Source organism: Erinaceus europaeus, unplaced genomic scaffold (genome assembly GCF_950295315.1).
Source record: "Erinaceus europaeus unplaced genomic scaffold, mEriEur2.1 scaffold_485, whole genome shotgun sequence".
NCBI lineage: Eukaryota > Metazoa > Chordata > Mammalia > Eulipotyphla > Erinaceidae > Erinaceus > Erinaceus europaeus.
In genome coordinates, this window is record NW_026647207.1 from 20001 (window position 1) to 35043 (window position 15043).

A 15043-nucleotide genomic window follows, 5' to 3' on the forward strand; every position below is an offset into this window, starting at 1 on the left:
TCAGGCGTCTCTCTGCCTCTCCCTCTCTATACTCCCTTCCCTCTAAATTCCTCTCTGTCCTATCAAATAAAGTTTAAAAAAAATAAAGATTTTCATTCCTGAGGCTGTGAGATTCCAGGTTCGATCCAAGGTACCCCCATAAGCCACAGCTAAGCAGTGTGCTCTGGTTAAAAAATAAAGATTAAAAAGAAAATAAGTCTTTAGTTTTAGGGACTGGCAGATAGCTCACATGGGTGGAATGCCGCTTTGCCATGGGTGTGACCTAGGTTCAAGCCCCATTCCCATCTCATTGAAGAAAGCTTCTGTGCTTTGGTTTGTTTTACTCTCTTTTGTCTCTATCTAATATATATATATATAGAGAGAGAGAGGGAGGGAGAGAGAGAGAGAGGGTGAGTGGGTGGGTGGGGGCACACCTGGTTAAGTGCATGTGTTACCATGTGCCTGTTCCCGAGTTCAAGCCCCGGTCTCTACCTGCGGGGGAAGTTTCATGAGGTGGTGAAGCACTGCAGGTGTCTCTCTCCCTCTCCATCCCCTTTCCCTCTCAATTTCTGTCTGACCTAGCAAATAAAGTATATGAAATTTAAATCAAGGGCTTTTTTTTTAACCACACCACCATAAGCTCAGCTCTGGCTTATGGTGGTGTGGGGAATTGAACCTGGGACTTTGGAGCCTCAGACATGAGAGTCTCTTTACATAACCATTATGCTATCTACCCCTACCCTAAAAAAAGGTTTTTTTTTTAGAAAGAATAGGAAATGGAAGCAGAGGGGGCCGTGTGATGGCACACCTGTTTGAGTGCATGTGTTACAGTGTACAAGGACCTGAGTTCAAGCCCCCTGGTCCCCACCTGCAGGGGGAAAACTTTGTGAGTGGTGAAGCAGGACTGCAGGTGTCTCTCTGCCTCTCTCCCTCTCTATATCCCCCTTCCTCTCAATTTCTGGCTGTCTCTATCCAATAAATAAAGATAATAAAAAAATGGAAACAGTCATGAATGAAGAATTAAGGTAAAAATTTCCAAGATTATCTGAACAGCAAGAAGTATGCCACCAAGGTTATTTCCTCTTCCCTTTACGGCACTGTAAATTTCCACCAATGCTGACCTTCGCTGAGGAGGGGAAAAGGAAGGGCCAGGAAGGTAGCACAGCAGACTTTGATCCCTGAGGCTCAGAGACCCCGAGGTTCATCCTTGGCACCACCGTAAACCAGAGCTGAGCAGTGCTCTGGGGAAAAGGGAGGAAGACCCTGAGTAATCCCACCAGACCTAATGTTTCCTTTCATTCTTTCTAGGCCCTCTTGCAAAGTTTTCTTTGCTGATGATCCCATTAAAATCGTGCGAGCCCAGCGGCAGTATATGTTTGACGAGAAAGGCGGACGGTACTTGGATTGCATCAACAATGTTTCCCACGGTAAACACCCAGACCTTGTCATGCTCTGAAAGGGTGTCGATGGAGTCAGGCGGCCTTGGCACCTTTGCTGAATGGAGCCAGTTTTCCCAGCAGGAAAATGTTACAACAAAATGCAGGAGAGAAAGAAGCTGCACTTTGTTTATTTTCCTGTTTCAGAACCCCTCCCTCACTTCACAGGTATTTAGAATTGTAGCTCACCTCTTGGGTGTTTGTGTTTGAACCGTAGTGGGACACTGTCACCCAGAAGTGCTCAAAGCTGCCCTGAAACAGATGGAACTCCTCAACACGAATTCCCGATTCCTCCACGACAACATTGTCGAGTATGCCAAGCGCCTTTCAGCCACGCTGCCAGAGAAGCTGTCAGTCTGCTATTTTACAAATTCTGGGTGTGTTTCCAGCCACCCCTGCTCCCACTCATCTGTTGGGTTTTTTTCTCCTCGTGCTTCTCTTTTGTGATTTGTGGTGGAGTGAAGATGCCTCCATCTATAACTGTCTAAGGATTTTGCAAATAATATGTCCCATAGCAATCTAAAGATTAAGATGTGTGTGCCACTCAACTTCTTCTTTAATATTTCAGTGAGAGAGATAACACACAGAGAGAGAGAGAGAGACCAGAGCCCTGCTCAGCTCTAGATTATGGTGGTTCTGGGGACTGAACCTGGGACCCAGAGCCTCAGACAGGAATATTTTGCAGAACTATGATGTTGTCTCCCCAGCCCCCACTTAACTTTTTAGTACATAACTTCCTTGGTGAGAGAAGCATACCCCTAAGTATTCTAAAAGGATAGATACTTAAATCTTTACTATGGCAAAAATAACTATTCCAGGCAGGGTAATGGCTACGCATAAGCCAGCACAGAGCTGTGCTCTGGTAAAACGTAATTAAATAGAAATAAATTGATTGGGCTGGCTGGGGGCACACCTTGTTGAGCACATATGTTACAAGGACCAGGGTTCGAGGCCCCAGTTCCCACCTGCAGGGGGAAAACTTCACATGTGATGAAACAGTGCTGCAGGTGTCTCTCTGTTTCCCTATCACCCCCTTCCCTCTGGATTTCTGTCTGTCTCTATCCAGTAAATAAATACAAAAAAGTTTTAATCTTTCAACTGACTTATTTACATTTCTGAATAATCTCATCCTTCTGTAACTTGTCATTAATACTTTAGAAATATTCTCAAAGAGCTTGTGTCATGTTGTCCTCTCTCTGTTACTCCAATAGGTCTGAAGCCAATGACTTAGCCTTACGCCTGGCCCGACAATTCAGTGGGCACCAAGATGTGATCACCCTGGACCAGTAAGTCTGAGGAGTGAGAGTCCGAGCAGGAGCCTCCTTAGAGATGTACAAGTGGAGGAGACGGATGTGTGCCGTTGTGGTTTGGCTGTGTGTCAGAACGACTGGGGTAGATCACACTTGCAGGCGGAGGAGGCTCTGTCGGGCCCTGGGGTCACAGTCACAGGTGATTTACACGCTTTGGGACTTACTTTTCACCTGTTGACTATTTATTCAGCTACTGCATGTGAATAAGCTATTTTTAAAATGAACATAGAACTCATGAGGGGCCGGGTGGTGGTGCACCTGGTTGAGCACACATGTTATGATGTTCAAGGACCTGGGTTCAAGCCCCCAGCTTTCCCATTTGCAGGGGAAAGCTTTGCTAGTGGAGAAGCAGGAGTGCAGGTCTCTTTCTTGCTCATTCTTTTTTTTTTTTTCTTTCAGGGTTATTGCTGGAGCTTAGTGCTGACACTATGAATCCACTGTTCCTAGAAACCATTATTTGTTTTCCTTTTTTTTTTTAATGGATAGGACAGAGAGAAAATGAGAGAGGAGAGGAAGATAGGGAGAGAAAGATAGACACCTGTAGATCTGTTTCACCGCTTACGAAGTTTTCCCCCTGCAGGTACGGAGGTGGGGGCTCGAACCTGGATCCTTGTACAGGTCCTTGCACTTTGTACTATGTGCATTTAACCCGGTGTGCCACCACCCAGCCCCCTCTCTCCCTCTGTGTCTCCCCTTACCCTCTTGATTTCTGGTTGTCTCTATCCAATATATAAAGATAATTTAAAACTTTTTTTAAAAAAAAAAGAAAGATAAAAAGACTTAACCCATGTTTAAAGCCTGAGCATTCACTTCACTGTGATTATCTGCTGTAACTGTTTCTCTATTTCTCTGAGAAATAGAGAAAGGGAGAGATACCAGAGCCCCACCCCATTTGAAGTGGTGCCAGGTATCTAACCCACATGCCATGTATGTGTCCACCTCTGAGCCACCTCTCTGACCCTTAGAATTAATTTAAAAGATAATCATTTAGATCCAGTTTTAAAGCAGGGCTGCAGTCAAGTCAAAGTTAGCACTTTATCATTAGTTGGTGGCTGTTAGTAGTCACTGTGTAGTCTTACCTCTCAAACAGGAATTCACTACATTTTAAGGATGAAACCTCCACTTCCAGCTTTGCTAAGGAGTTTCCCTGCTCTTCATCCCATTAATCTCAGACACAGGGCTGAACTGAACATGTGTCAGTCAGTGTTTGTTTACTGTTGCTCTCACAAATGACCACAAGCATAGTGATTTAAGGAATATGAGGGGGCCGGGCAGTGGCGCACCTGGCTGAGCGCACACGTTACAGTGCGCAAGGACCCAGGTTCAAGCCCCCCGCTCCCCACCTGCAGGGGGAGTCACTTCACAGGCGGTGAAGCAGGTCTGCAGGTGTCTGTCTTTCTCTCCCCTTCTCGGTCTTCCCCTCCTCTCTCCATTTCTGTGTGTCTTATCCAACAACAACAATAACAATGGAAAAATGACCACCAGGAGCAATGGATTCATAGTGCAGGCACCGAGCCCCAGTGATAAACCTGAAGGCAATAACTAAATAAATAAATAATATAAAAGATTTAAAATGTTTTTAAAAGATCACATCTGTATTTTAACTTGGCCTGTGATATCTTTCAATAGGTATAGTGAATTTAAATTTTTTAATTTAGCGACCTGGGAGGTGGTGCAATGGTTAAAGCACTGAACTCTCAAGCGTGAGTTCCTGAGTCTAACCCCCGGCAGCACATGTACCGGTGTGATGTCTGGGTCTTTCTCTCCTCCTATCATTCTCATTAATAAATAAAATTTTTTTAAAAATTAAATATTTAATTACAAAAATTAAGTAAATATTTTATTTTGATCAAGTAGATGAAATTCTGACTTTTGATGGGCATCGTTACATGCATAAAGAGAACAGGATAAATCTGGTGAAAAATGAGGCCCCACGTAGCAAAGGCTGGCGCCAGTATTGAGATTCTTCCTGGGTAATAGGCAGCGATACTTTAAAAATTTTGTATTTATTTATTGGCTAGGGACACAGAGAAATTGATAGAGGAGGGAGAGATAGTGAGGGAGAGGCACAGAAAGACACCTATAGCCCTACTTCACCACTTGTGAAGCTTTCCCCCTGCAGATGGGGACCAGGGGCTTGAACCTGTGTCCTTGCGCACTGTCGTGTGTGCGCTTAACTAGGTGCGCCACTGCCGGCCCCGTGATACTTTTCACATACAGATGGAAACTTCCTTTTGCTGTTGTTCTTGCCAGTGCCTACCATGGCCATCTGACGTCTTTAATTGAAATCAGCCCATATAAGTTTCAAGAGGGCAAGGATATCAAGAAAGAATTTGTGCATGTGGTAAGTATCTTAAAATCCAAGAATCCGAATGTTAATAATAGAAATAATCCAAACTTTTTTTTTTTCCATCAGAATGACCTGTGGAGAAAATAAGGTCTAGAAGGAGTTACATCACTCGCTAAAGTCAAACAGAGCTAGACGGCAAGGGGAAGTGGGGTATCACAGCATGAAGATGCTTAGTCACAGCTCGCACTTTATTTTTATTACTCTTTGATCTGCAGTTATTTCCAGTGGTACCAACTTGGCTTAAATTTAATTTATATTATTAATTTTACCAGAGCACACTGCTCAGCTCTAGTTTATGATGGTGGTGGTTTGGGGGATCGAACCTCGGGCTCCAGAGCCTCAGACATGAAACTCTTTTTGCATGGTCATTATGATCACCTTTCACTGACAACCAACTGGAAATTCAGAGTTGAATCAAGTATGTATGATTTTCTTAAAATTTAATTGCTCTATGCTGAATTACCAGGTAGGTTTGGCAGTGGCGCACCTGTTTAAGCGCTCGCTCGCATTACAGTACACAAGGACCCAGGTTCAAGCCCCTGGTCCCCAACTGCAGGGGGAAAGCTTCACAAGTGGTGAGGCAGGGATGCAGGTGTGTCTCTATCTCTCTCCCTCTATCCCCCCCGCCCTTCTCAATTACTCTGTCTCTATCCAATAATAAATAAATTTTCAAAAAATAAGTGACTTTAAAAAAGTAAGGAATAATAAAGCCCAACCAAGTTGAGAAACATTAAAATTCCTTGGTGTGCCTGTATAAAGGGTCATTTAAGGATGTCTCAAGAAAACCATCAGCGCCTTCTTTCAAAATGTCACACTTGGATGTAAGGGCGATCTGGCTGCGACATCTGTCACCCCATTGATTGCCAGGGTTGATTCAAAATGTCACAATCTAGAGTCATGCTGAAACACTGGGCTCTGTCTGAATGAATGATTGTTATTTGAAGTATAGTCAGTTTTCAATATTGAATAGTTAATTTCCCTATACTTTAGTTTTCTAATAATAAAATCATGCCTATTTATTTCAATGTGTTTCTTACATGAATGGAAATGCAGTCTAATCTATAACAATTTGGGAGTAAATTCAAACTCCTGTTCATAGTGATAACATTTTAGTTGTCAGAATTCAGAAATATTAAAAGGAAAAAACTCAAGAGTCATTAAATAGCTTTCATGGAGAATTATCTTTTTATGAAATTTCAGTTGTCAGAGGTAAACCCTGAGGAACTGTAATGATTACTATTTTCAGGCACCAGCTCCAGATACTTACAGAGGAAAATACAGAGAAGACCATGCAGACCCCGCTAGTGCTTATGCAGACGACGTGAAGAAGATTATTGAAGAAGCTCATAAGGATGGAAGGAAGGTTTGTATTAGCAGCTTTAAAACATTTTTGCACCATTTATAGAATGGATGGAAGGCACTGTGACGCATGGGAGAGATGGAAGAGATGAGGTCTAAACTCCTTGTGTCTCTGCTTACATTTCCACCTGGTTCATGTTTCGAAAGTGCATCATCACAACTGTCTGATCCGTAAAGCTGACTGCTCTTTTCTTTCACGTTTTTGTTTTGAAACAGAGCACTGTTCAGCCATGGATTAAAGTGATGCTGGGGATTGAACCGGTGACCATTGGCACCTCAGGCGTGAAACTATTTTTGCATAACCACTATTCTATCTCCCTGCTCCTGGCCATCTACTTTTATTTGTCCTGGAAATACAATCCCTCTGCCCCTCCTAGAATTGTTGACCTAGTTCTGACTCTCCTTGTGGAATGCAGACTCTGGTTTAGAGAAGTAAGAGAGAGATTTTTTCAAGTAACAACCTAGGTTGGTTCTATTCCAGTCAGGCACCCTAGGTGTTCGTAGATGGGGAAGAGGCAGGGTGGTCCTGGGCAGACTCCCAGACCTACAGGGAGCTTGATACCTCCCTTAAACTTGTTCAGCTTTGCTGAACCACAGCACCCAGAGATGGTCTGTATCTGATACATGGCAGGGCAGAAGAATGTCCTTCTAATCCCAGCTTGCACTTCTAAGACCCAGAATCTCCCAAAGTAGGAAAGAGCCTCCACTTTCTCTGTCTTAACAGCCTACTTGTCATCAGCTTAATAGCAAGTTCTCAGCACATTAAGTTACTTATGTGGTGTTTGGATGCAGTTTGGTACACGCTTTGCCTTTAATTGACTTACGGCACAGATGTTCCAATTAAAAGCTCTTAGTTGCGGGGCCGTGATGGCACACATGGTTGAGCGGACATGTTACAACGCACAAGGGCCCGGGTTCAAGCCCCCGGTCCCCACCTGTAGGGGGAAAGCTTTACAAGAAATAAGGCAGTGCTTCAGGTGTCTCTGTGTCTCCCTTCTCTCTCAGTTTCTATCTCTATCCAAATAAAGATAATACAGAGTTAAAAATCTATTTAAAAATGAGAAAAGATGTCAGTTGAAATAAAAACGAAAATCTGTGTGACCTGGCAAAACAGCTCACTTGGGTAGTGTGCTTGCTCTGTCAGCAGTGTTTCCTTCAGCGCTGTGCTGTGCTTGCTCTGTCTGCAGTGTTTCCTTCAGCGCTGTGCTGTGCTTGCTCTGTCTGCAGTGTTTCCTTCAGCGCTGTGCTGTGCTTGCTCTGTCTGCAGTGTTTCCTTCAGCGCTGTGCTGTCTTTCTGCTTCTTTGTCTCTGCTCCTTTCAAATATTTTTGTCTTCATTATTGGAAAATAATTTGCCTTTCTTATTCTTTCCATCATTTGTTTTTCATGTCTTCAGGTAATGTAACTGTGCCGGTAGATCTAACTTTATCATTTGAACTTTAACCTCTTTTCCTCTTTAAACTTAGCCTATATTTCTATTTATTTATTTGTTTATTTATTTATTTATTTATTTACAGAATACTGCCAAGTTCTGGCTTATGGTAGTTCTGGGGATTGAACCTGGGACTTCAGAGCCTCAAGTTCTTTTGCAGAACCATTATGCTGTCTGCCCCCACCCTCTACACTAACAATAAACACTGCTTCTAAGAAAGAATTTATATTACCAAGATCATACTGTATTTTTATTACTAAATGGGTTTTTATAACTTTAGTTTTCCTTATTTATTGAATCGGCTTTATCTTCCTAACAGTGCGGACAGCAATAAGCAGATATAAGATGGACACTTGATAATTTTAGAGCAAAAATCTCCTGCCCATTTTGTGGCTAGCAAAAGAAGTACTTCTAGATGAAGAACTTGAGCCATGACAATATTTTTACTAAGGGGTGATCTAGACTACAACTTTGGTTTTCCTGTTGTCTTACTAAATTTCTGTACTATCTCTTCAGTATTATCTACCCCCTAGTCCCTTCTGAGATTGTGTAGTTACTGTTGCGAATTGGTGGATTCTGCTGAGGGGAGCCTAGCTCAGGGCAAGAGCTAGCAATACAGTGCAGTGACTGGAGTGTGTGATCCGAGCCTCCTATTTCCGAGACACAGATTCCACACTCGGGCAGTTTTGTTTCACCACAGTGAGGAAATAAGGTGTCGAGGTTTTTAGAAACTCTCACAGACTGCTCAACACAGGGGGTCTTATTCAGAGAATGCTAATAACACTGCATCTTGACTGTCTGCAGAACGGGAGGCACCCTCTGCCCCCTTGACGTTTTTTCTTTGGTGCTTAGCATTTCAGGAGCTGAAGCTTAAATCTGTTGCTTTTACAGTATTGACATAGTTTCCTTTTTTTCTTTTCTTTTTTTAATCAAATGGCCTATTAGCTACTGTCACCTCTCTGTTTCCAGCCATTATAAATAAATAAATAAATAAATAAATAAACCGCCAGGCAGAGGCACACCTGGTTGAGTACACATATTACAGTGCTTGAGGACCCATGTTCAAGACCCTGGTCCCCACCTACAGGGGAAAAGCTTCACGAGTGGTGAAGCAGGGCTGCAGATGTCTCTCTGTCTCTCTCCCTCTCTCCTCTCCCTACCCCTCTCAATTTCTAGCTATCCAATAACATAAAATTAAATAAATAATAAAATAGAATCCAGTCAAATGCAAAGCCCTTTCCTGGGGGTGTAAGAGGCCCTAATGGACTTTGACTCGGTCTTGTCTTCTCTTGTGTAGATTGCTGCCTTTATCACTGAATCCATGCAGAGTTGTGGTGGACAGATAATCCCTCCGGCTGGCTACTTCCAGAAAGTGGCAAAGTAGGTACTGGATTTGGGCATTCTTGGTCAACCGAGAGCTGTGACACTTCTCTAGGGCCACGTTGGTCCTTAAGAGTAATTGAAGTGCTTCCAGACTAGATGATAAAAAGCCACTTCAGAACACCTGCCACCCCCAGGACTCCTGCATCCCCCTGACCCCTACCCAGAGTCCAGCAATGGGGTCTCTAGGGCTCTGGTCCCCATCCAGTCTCATTGACCAGTGTCCAAACTTTTCTAATTACTAAAAACTTGAGTATTATAATGCTGCTAACAAAAACTGTTGACTGTTCACTTATTTATTGTCTCACTTCAAGATAACTTAAAGCAGCACAGACACCGTGTAGACTCTCTAGTCTGCGTATTATTCTGATTATGGCCCAAAGTCGGTGGCATCACATACCTGTCACTGGGTGGTCTGAACACCAAAATATTTTTTTTTTAACAAAGACTACAAGCTTCAGGTTAACCACATTTTTTTAAAACCACAGCACTATTCATCTCTGGTTTATGATGGTGCGGGAGATTGGACCTGGGACTTCGAATCCTCAGGCATGAGAATCTCTTTGCATAACCATTATGCTATCTACCTCAGACCCTGTTTTTTTTTTTTTTTTTTAAGTCTTCCATCATCTGTACTTTTGTGGATGGGTCTGGGGACTTTCTGTGAACTGAACTTTTGATTTTCAGATATGTAAGAGAAGCAGGAGGTGTGTTTATAGCTGACGAGGTCCAGGTGGGCTTTGGCCGAGTCGGGAAGCACTTCTGGAGCTTCCAGATGCACGGTGAAGACTTTGTCCCGGACATCGTCACAATGGGGAAACCAATGGGCAATGGCCACCCAGTGGCATGCGTGGTAACAACCAGAGAAATCGCAGAGGCCTTCTGCAGCTCTGGGATGGAATATTTCAACACGGTAAAGTTAGCCCTCCACCTCTAATGCTAAGAGGGGGGAGTTATTTCATTATAATACTGTATGAGTTGTATGTCTGAATCATTTCAGATCCATTTGCGTGTCCCCTTTGTTGTAATTCAAACCCCACCCCCAGAATTCTAACACTCACTGTCACTGTAGTAAAGAATAAATCTCATGTAGTCTAGGAGGTGGTGTAGTGGATAAACATTGGGTAAAGCATATGGTCCCAAGTTCAGTACCTGGCAGTACATGTACCAGAATGATGTCTGGTTCTTTCTCTCTCTCCACCTATCTGTCTCATTAATAAATAAATAAAATCTTTAAGAACAAAAAGGGGGGGGGGTCGGGCAGTAGCACTGTGGGTTAAGCGCAGGTGGCGCAAAGCACAAGGGCTGGTGTAAGGCTCCCCACCTGCAGGGAAGTCACTTCACAGGCGGTGAAGCAGCTCTGCAGGTGTGTCTGTCTTTCTCTCCTCCTCTCTGTCTTCCCCTCCTCTCTCCATTTCTCTCTGTGTTCTCTCTGTGTTTCTCTCTGTGATGATGACATCAAGAACAACAACAGTAATAACTACAAACAAAAAGGGCAACAAAAGGGAATAAATAAAAAAAAGAAGAAATCTCTGAGTTTTGAGGGTAGCACACCAAATAGCCCATGCATCTTGCTGCAGAAGTGGCCCTGGGTTTTGGCTGCAGCACTGCATGGAGCATCATGGACTGCAGCAGGGGTGCCCCATGGATGGTGGGGCAGTGCTGTGGTCTTTCTCTTCTTTCCTCTCCCTCTCCTCCTTCTCTTCCACTTTCTCCTCCTCCTTCTTCTCCTCTTCTCCCTCCTCTTCCTCCTCCTTCTCTCCTTTATATAAAATAACAAAAAATCAGCCCTTGGAAGGCTACTCAGTGGTGTTATTGGAACTCCTGGTTCCATTCCCCATTGCAGCCAAAACAACAAAGAAGAAGCTCTGTGTTATCAGCTAGCCGCCCAAGACCTGGGTAAACCATTTTCTTCATGCAGTGCCGAAGAAGTGCACGTGTACAAGGCGTCCTCCTAAGTGGCCTCTCGGGCCCAGTATTTTTATTCTGCACACTTAGAGAAGGAGAAACAGAGAGAAAAGAAGGTGTGACCGCAGAGCACCATCTTACCATGCGTGCAGTTCCCTTGTTGCTGTCCTTGATGCTTGGACATATGGAGCTGGGTGGGGCTGAGCCCAAGGCCTTTCACATAGGCACGCACCTACTGGCTCAGCAGCCTCCAAGCTCCCTAGGCGGACTGTGGTATGACTCTTCTTGTATTTTTTTTAATATTTATTTATTCATTTTCCCTTTTTGTTGCCCTTGTTGTTTTATTGTTGTAGTTATTATTGTTATTGATGTTGTCGTCGTTGTTGGATAGGACAGAGAGAAATGGAGAGAGGAGGGGAAGGCAGAGGGGGGAGAGAAAGACAGACACCTGCAGACCTGCTTCACCGCCTGTGAAGTGACTCCCCTGCAGGTGGGGAGCCGGGGGTTCGAACCGGGATCCTTATGCCGGTCCTTGCGCTTTGCGCCACCTGCGCTTAACCCACTGTGCTACCGCCCGACTCCCTTCTTATATGTTTCTTTACGTAACTTTTACCTTGCTCACATGTTCTTGCCATTTGTCTTCTTGCTCTTGACTGAGCTAACCTAGATGTCACACAGTATTTCATTAACAGGATAGTATGTTTTTTATTTTATCATCTTTGAGTCCCCAAACTATTTTCAAAGCATCTAGATGTTTCAGTACTATATTAATGTTGCAGGACTGCTGTCAGAGATACTAAATTTCTATCTTTAGGAAATGATATTTGCTTGATTTTGCACCTCCAAGATCATAAGTTCTAACTTTAGAAGAATTGTTAGAGTTTGTGCAGTATGTATAATAGGACTTGTTACTGTTAGGACCAGGTTAAAAAAAAATTTAAAAAAAACATGACTTGGGAGTCGGGCAGTAGCGCAGCAGGTTAAGCGCAGGTGTCGCAAAGCACAAGGACCGGCATAAGGATCCCGGTTCGAACCCCGGCTCCCCACCTGCAGGGGAGTCGCTTCACAGGCGGTGAAGCAGGTCTGCAGGTGTCTGTCTTTCTCTCCTCCTCTCTGTCTTCCCCTCCTCTCTCCATTTCTCTCTGTCCTATCCAACAACGACAACAACAATAATAACTACAACAATAAAACAACAAGGGCAACAAAAGGGAATAAATAAATAAAATAAATATAAAAAAAATTTTTTTTAAAAAAAACATGACTTACTCGGAGAAGATGCCATTGCATAGGTGTTTTCACGTAACCATTCAAGGACGGAAGCTCCTGCCCTCTTCATGAAGCACCCTGAAATCCTTAGCCCTCAGCCTAAAGTCTGCTCTGTGGAGCAGTGCTGTCACATGTGCTCGTCCTCCCTCCTTTCTTCCTCCTTGGTTCTTTCTCCCTTCTATCTCTCCCCCCCCCCACTCCCACCCTGCTACCCCTGGAGGCTGCTGGGCACTAGACCTACCAGTTTCACTGGGAGAATAGAATCTGAAATGAATCTTTGCTCACTTCTGAATAAATAGAATGATGCTGTATTCCAAATCTCAGAGACTAAGATCACAGGTGACTGTTTTACTGAGATTATATCATCGCTTACTTATATGAGTCAGATTGCTCATAGATGAAATAACACCACTCATGTTTTCTCACTTAAACTTTTTCCTGAAGTATGGAGGAAATCCAGTATCTTCTGCTGTTGGTCTGGCCGTCCTGGATGTGATTGAAAGTGAAGACCTTCGAGGAAATGCCACAAGAGTGGGAGATTATCTCATTGAGTTACTGAATAAACAGAAGGCTAAGCATGCTCTGATAGGAGATGTCAGGTACAGCCATCATACAGTCGGTTACTCACTTCCCCAAATGATTCTGTTTTTTTATCTTAGACGTTTAAAATCACATAAAACCGTACAGAGGAAATATGGAAGAAAAGTCATCCTTAATCACAAGCCCAGATATCACCACAGCTGACATTTGAGTGTGGTCTTTCTTGACGTTTTTTGTATAAAGCTGAGATAATTTCATCAGCCAAAAAGTGGAATGAAGGCATTTAAAAATAACTAAATCGGGGGGGGGGGGGGGTGGTAGCACAGTGTGTTAAGCGCACATGGTGCGAAGCACAAGACAGGCGTACGAATCCCCATTCGAGCCCCAGCTTCACAGGCGGTGAAGCAGGTCTACAGGTGTCTGTCTTTCTCTCCCCCTTTCTGTCTTCCCCTCCTTTCTCGATTTCTCTCTGTCCTGTTCAACAACAAAGACAGCAATAATAACAATGACGACGATAAACAACAAGGGCAACAAAAAGGGAAAAAATGGCCTTGTAGTGGATTCGGAGTGCAGGCACCAAGCCGCAGTGATAACCCTGGAGGCAAAAATAATAAATAAATAACTAAATGGGGCTGGGTGGTGACACACCTGGTTGAGCGCACATGTTACAGTGCAAGGACCTGGATTCAAGCCCCTGGTCCCCACCTGCAGAGGGAAAGCTTTGCTAGTCTTGAAGCAAGGCTGCAGGTGTTTCTCTGTCTCTCTCCCTCCCTATCTCCCCCTTGTCTCTTGATTTCTAACTATCTCTATCCAGTAAATAAGGATTAATAAAAAATTTAAATAAAAATAACTAAATGATCTACTAAATACTTGTGAATCATTAAATTCTAGAAAACTCAATATTTTATAGGTATTTCTCAGTAATGTAATAAAAAAAGAGAAGAAACTAAGTTGTTGAAAATAACTTGTTTTTTTAAAGATTTATTTATTTTAAATAGGAGGTGAGAGGAGTGGGGAGGAGAAAATCCAGAGTATCTCTCTGGCATCTATCAACACAATGACTGGGACTGAATTCTAGACATTGTGATTTTGAGAGTTCATCACCCCCCTCACTCTCCAGGCCATGTTTGTTTGCTTGTTTTATTTTAGTCTGGAGTCACGGTCTCATACGTGCAAGATCTCACTGCTGCTCCTGGGACATTCTCTCTAGCCCTTCCCTCTCTTCCTCTTTATTTATTTTTTCCAGAGCTTTACTCAGCTCTGGTTTATGGTGGTGGAGGGCTGGGGAGACAGTATAGTGGTTATACAAAAAGACTCATGCCTGAAGCTCGGAGGTGCTGGGTTCAGTCCCCAACACCACCATCAGCCAAAGCTGAGCAGTGCTCTAATGTCTCTCTCTCTCAATAAAATAGAATAAATATTTTTTTAAAAAAAACAGAATCATTAATAGGGTACCCTTAAAGGTAACTTGTTAAAGTCTCAAGTGAATCTGAAGTCTGGGCAAGTGGGGATCTTCTGTGATGCGCCCATATTTCATTGTTGACCTGTCAGGTTTGCTGTCTTCACTTCAGGGGCTGTGGCCTTTTCATCGGAATTGACTTAGTGAAGGACCATCAGAAAAGGACTCCCGCCACAGCCGAAGCTCAGCATATCATCTACAGGTGAACATACCTACCCCTCACTCGCCCCCCCCACCCCCACCCCCACCCCCGCCACCCGGGATGCCCGCTCCCTGGAAAGCATGCTCCCCTGACGCGCGTTTGTCAGCGTGGGCTTTGTGCCTACAGAATGCCGACGTGCCCCAGGCCCTCCCCGTTCCTACACACCCTTGATTCTCCCTTGCTTGCGCTCATGCGCGTTTCCTGCACTGCTTAGGATGAAAGAAAAGCGAGTTCTGCTCAGTGCAGACGGACCTCATCGGAATGTGCTTAAAATCAAACCACCCATGTGCTTCACTGAGGAGGATGCGGTGTTCATGGTGGAGCAGCTGGATGGGATTCTGACAGGTGAGTCCACAGGCCACTCAGATGCCCCCTCACACTTGGTGTGTCCAACAGAAGATGAAGAAGGCGGGGAGGAAGTAT

At 43.9% G+C, this 15043-nt stretch overlaps 1 protein-coding gene across 5 annotated transcripts in view; it reads left to right on the top strand.

Annotated features, from left to right (window-relative positions):
* Nucleotides 1-15043, top strand: part of ETNPPL (ethanolamine-phosphate phospho-lyase) — a 53022-nt gene that overhangs the window by 5279 nt on the left and 32700 nt on the right. For all 5 annotated transcript variants that reach the window (XR_009547897.1, XM_060183809.1, XM_060183811.1 and 2 more), the window contains exons 2-11: nt 1288-1406; nt 1633-1792; nt 2627-2701; nt 4979-5069; nt 6322-6438; nt 9163-9245; nt 9933-10158; nt 12864-13018; nt 14531-14620; nt 14835-14965. Coding sequence is in view for 4 of the 5 variants with exons in the window: in XM_060183809.1 (XP_060039792.1) it covers nt 1288-1406; nt 1633-1792; nt 2627-2701; nt 4979-5069; nt 6322-6438; nt 9163-9245; nt 9933-10158; nt 12864-13018; nt 14531-14620; nt 14835-14965 (1247 nt within the window). In the remaining variant the exon portion in view is untranslated. The remainder of the gene's footprint in view (nt 1-1287; nt 1407-1632; nt 1793-2626; nt 2702-4978; nt 5070-6321; nt 6439-9162; nt 9246-9932; nt 10159-12863; nt 13019-14530; nt 14621-14834; nt 14966-15043) is intronic.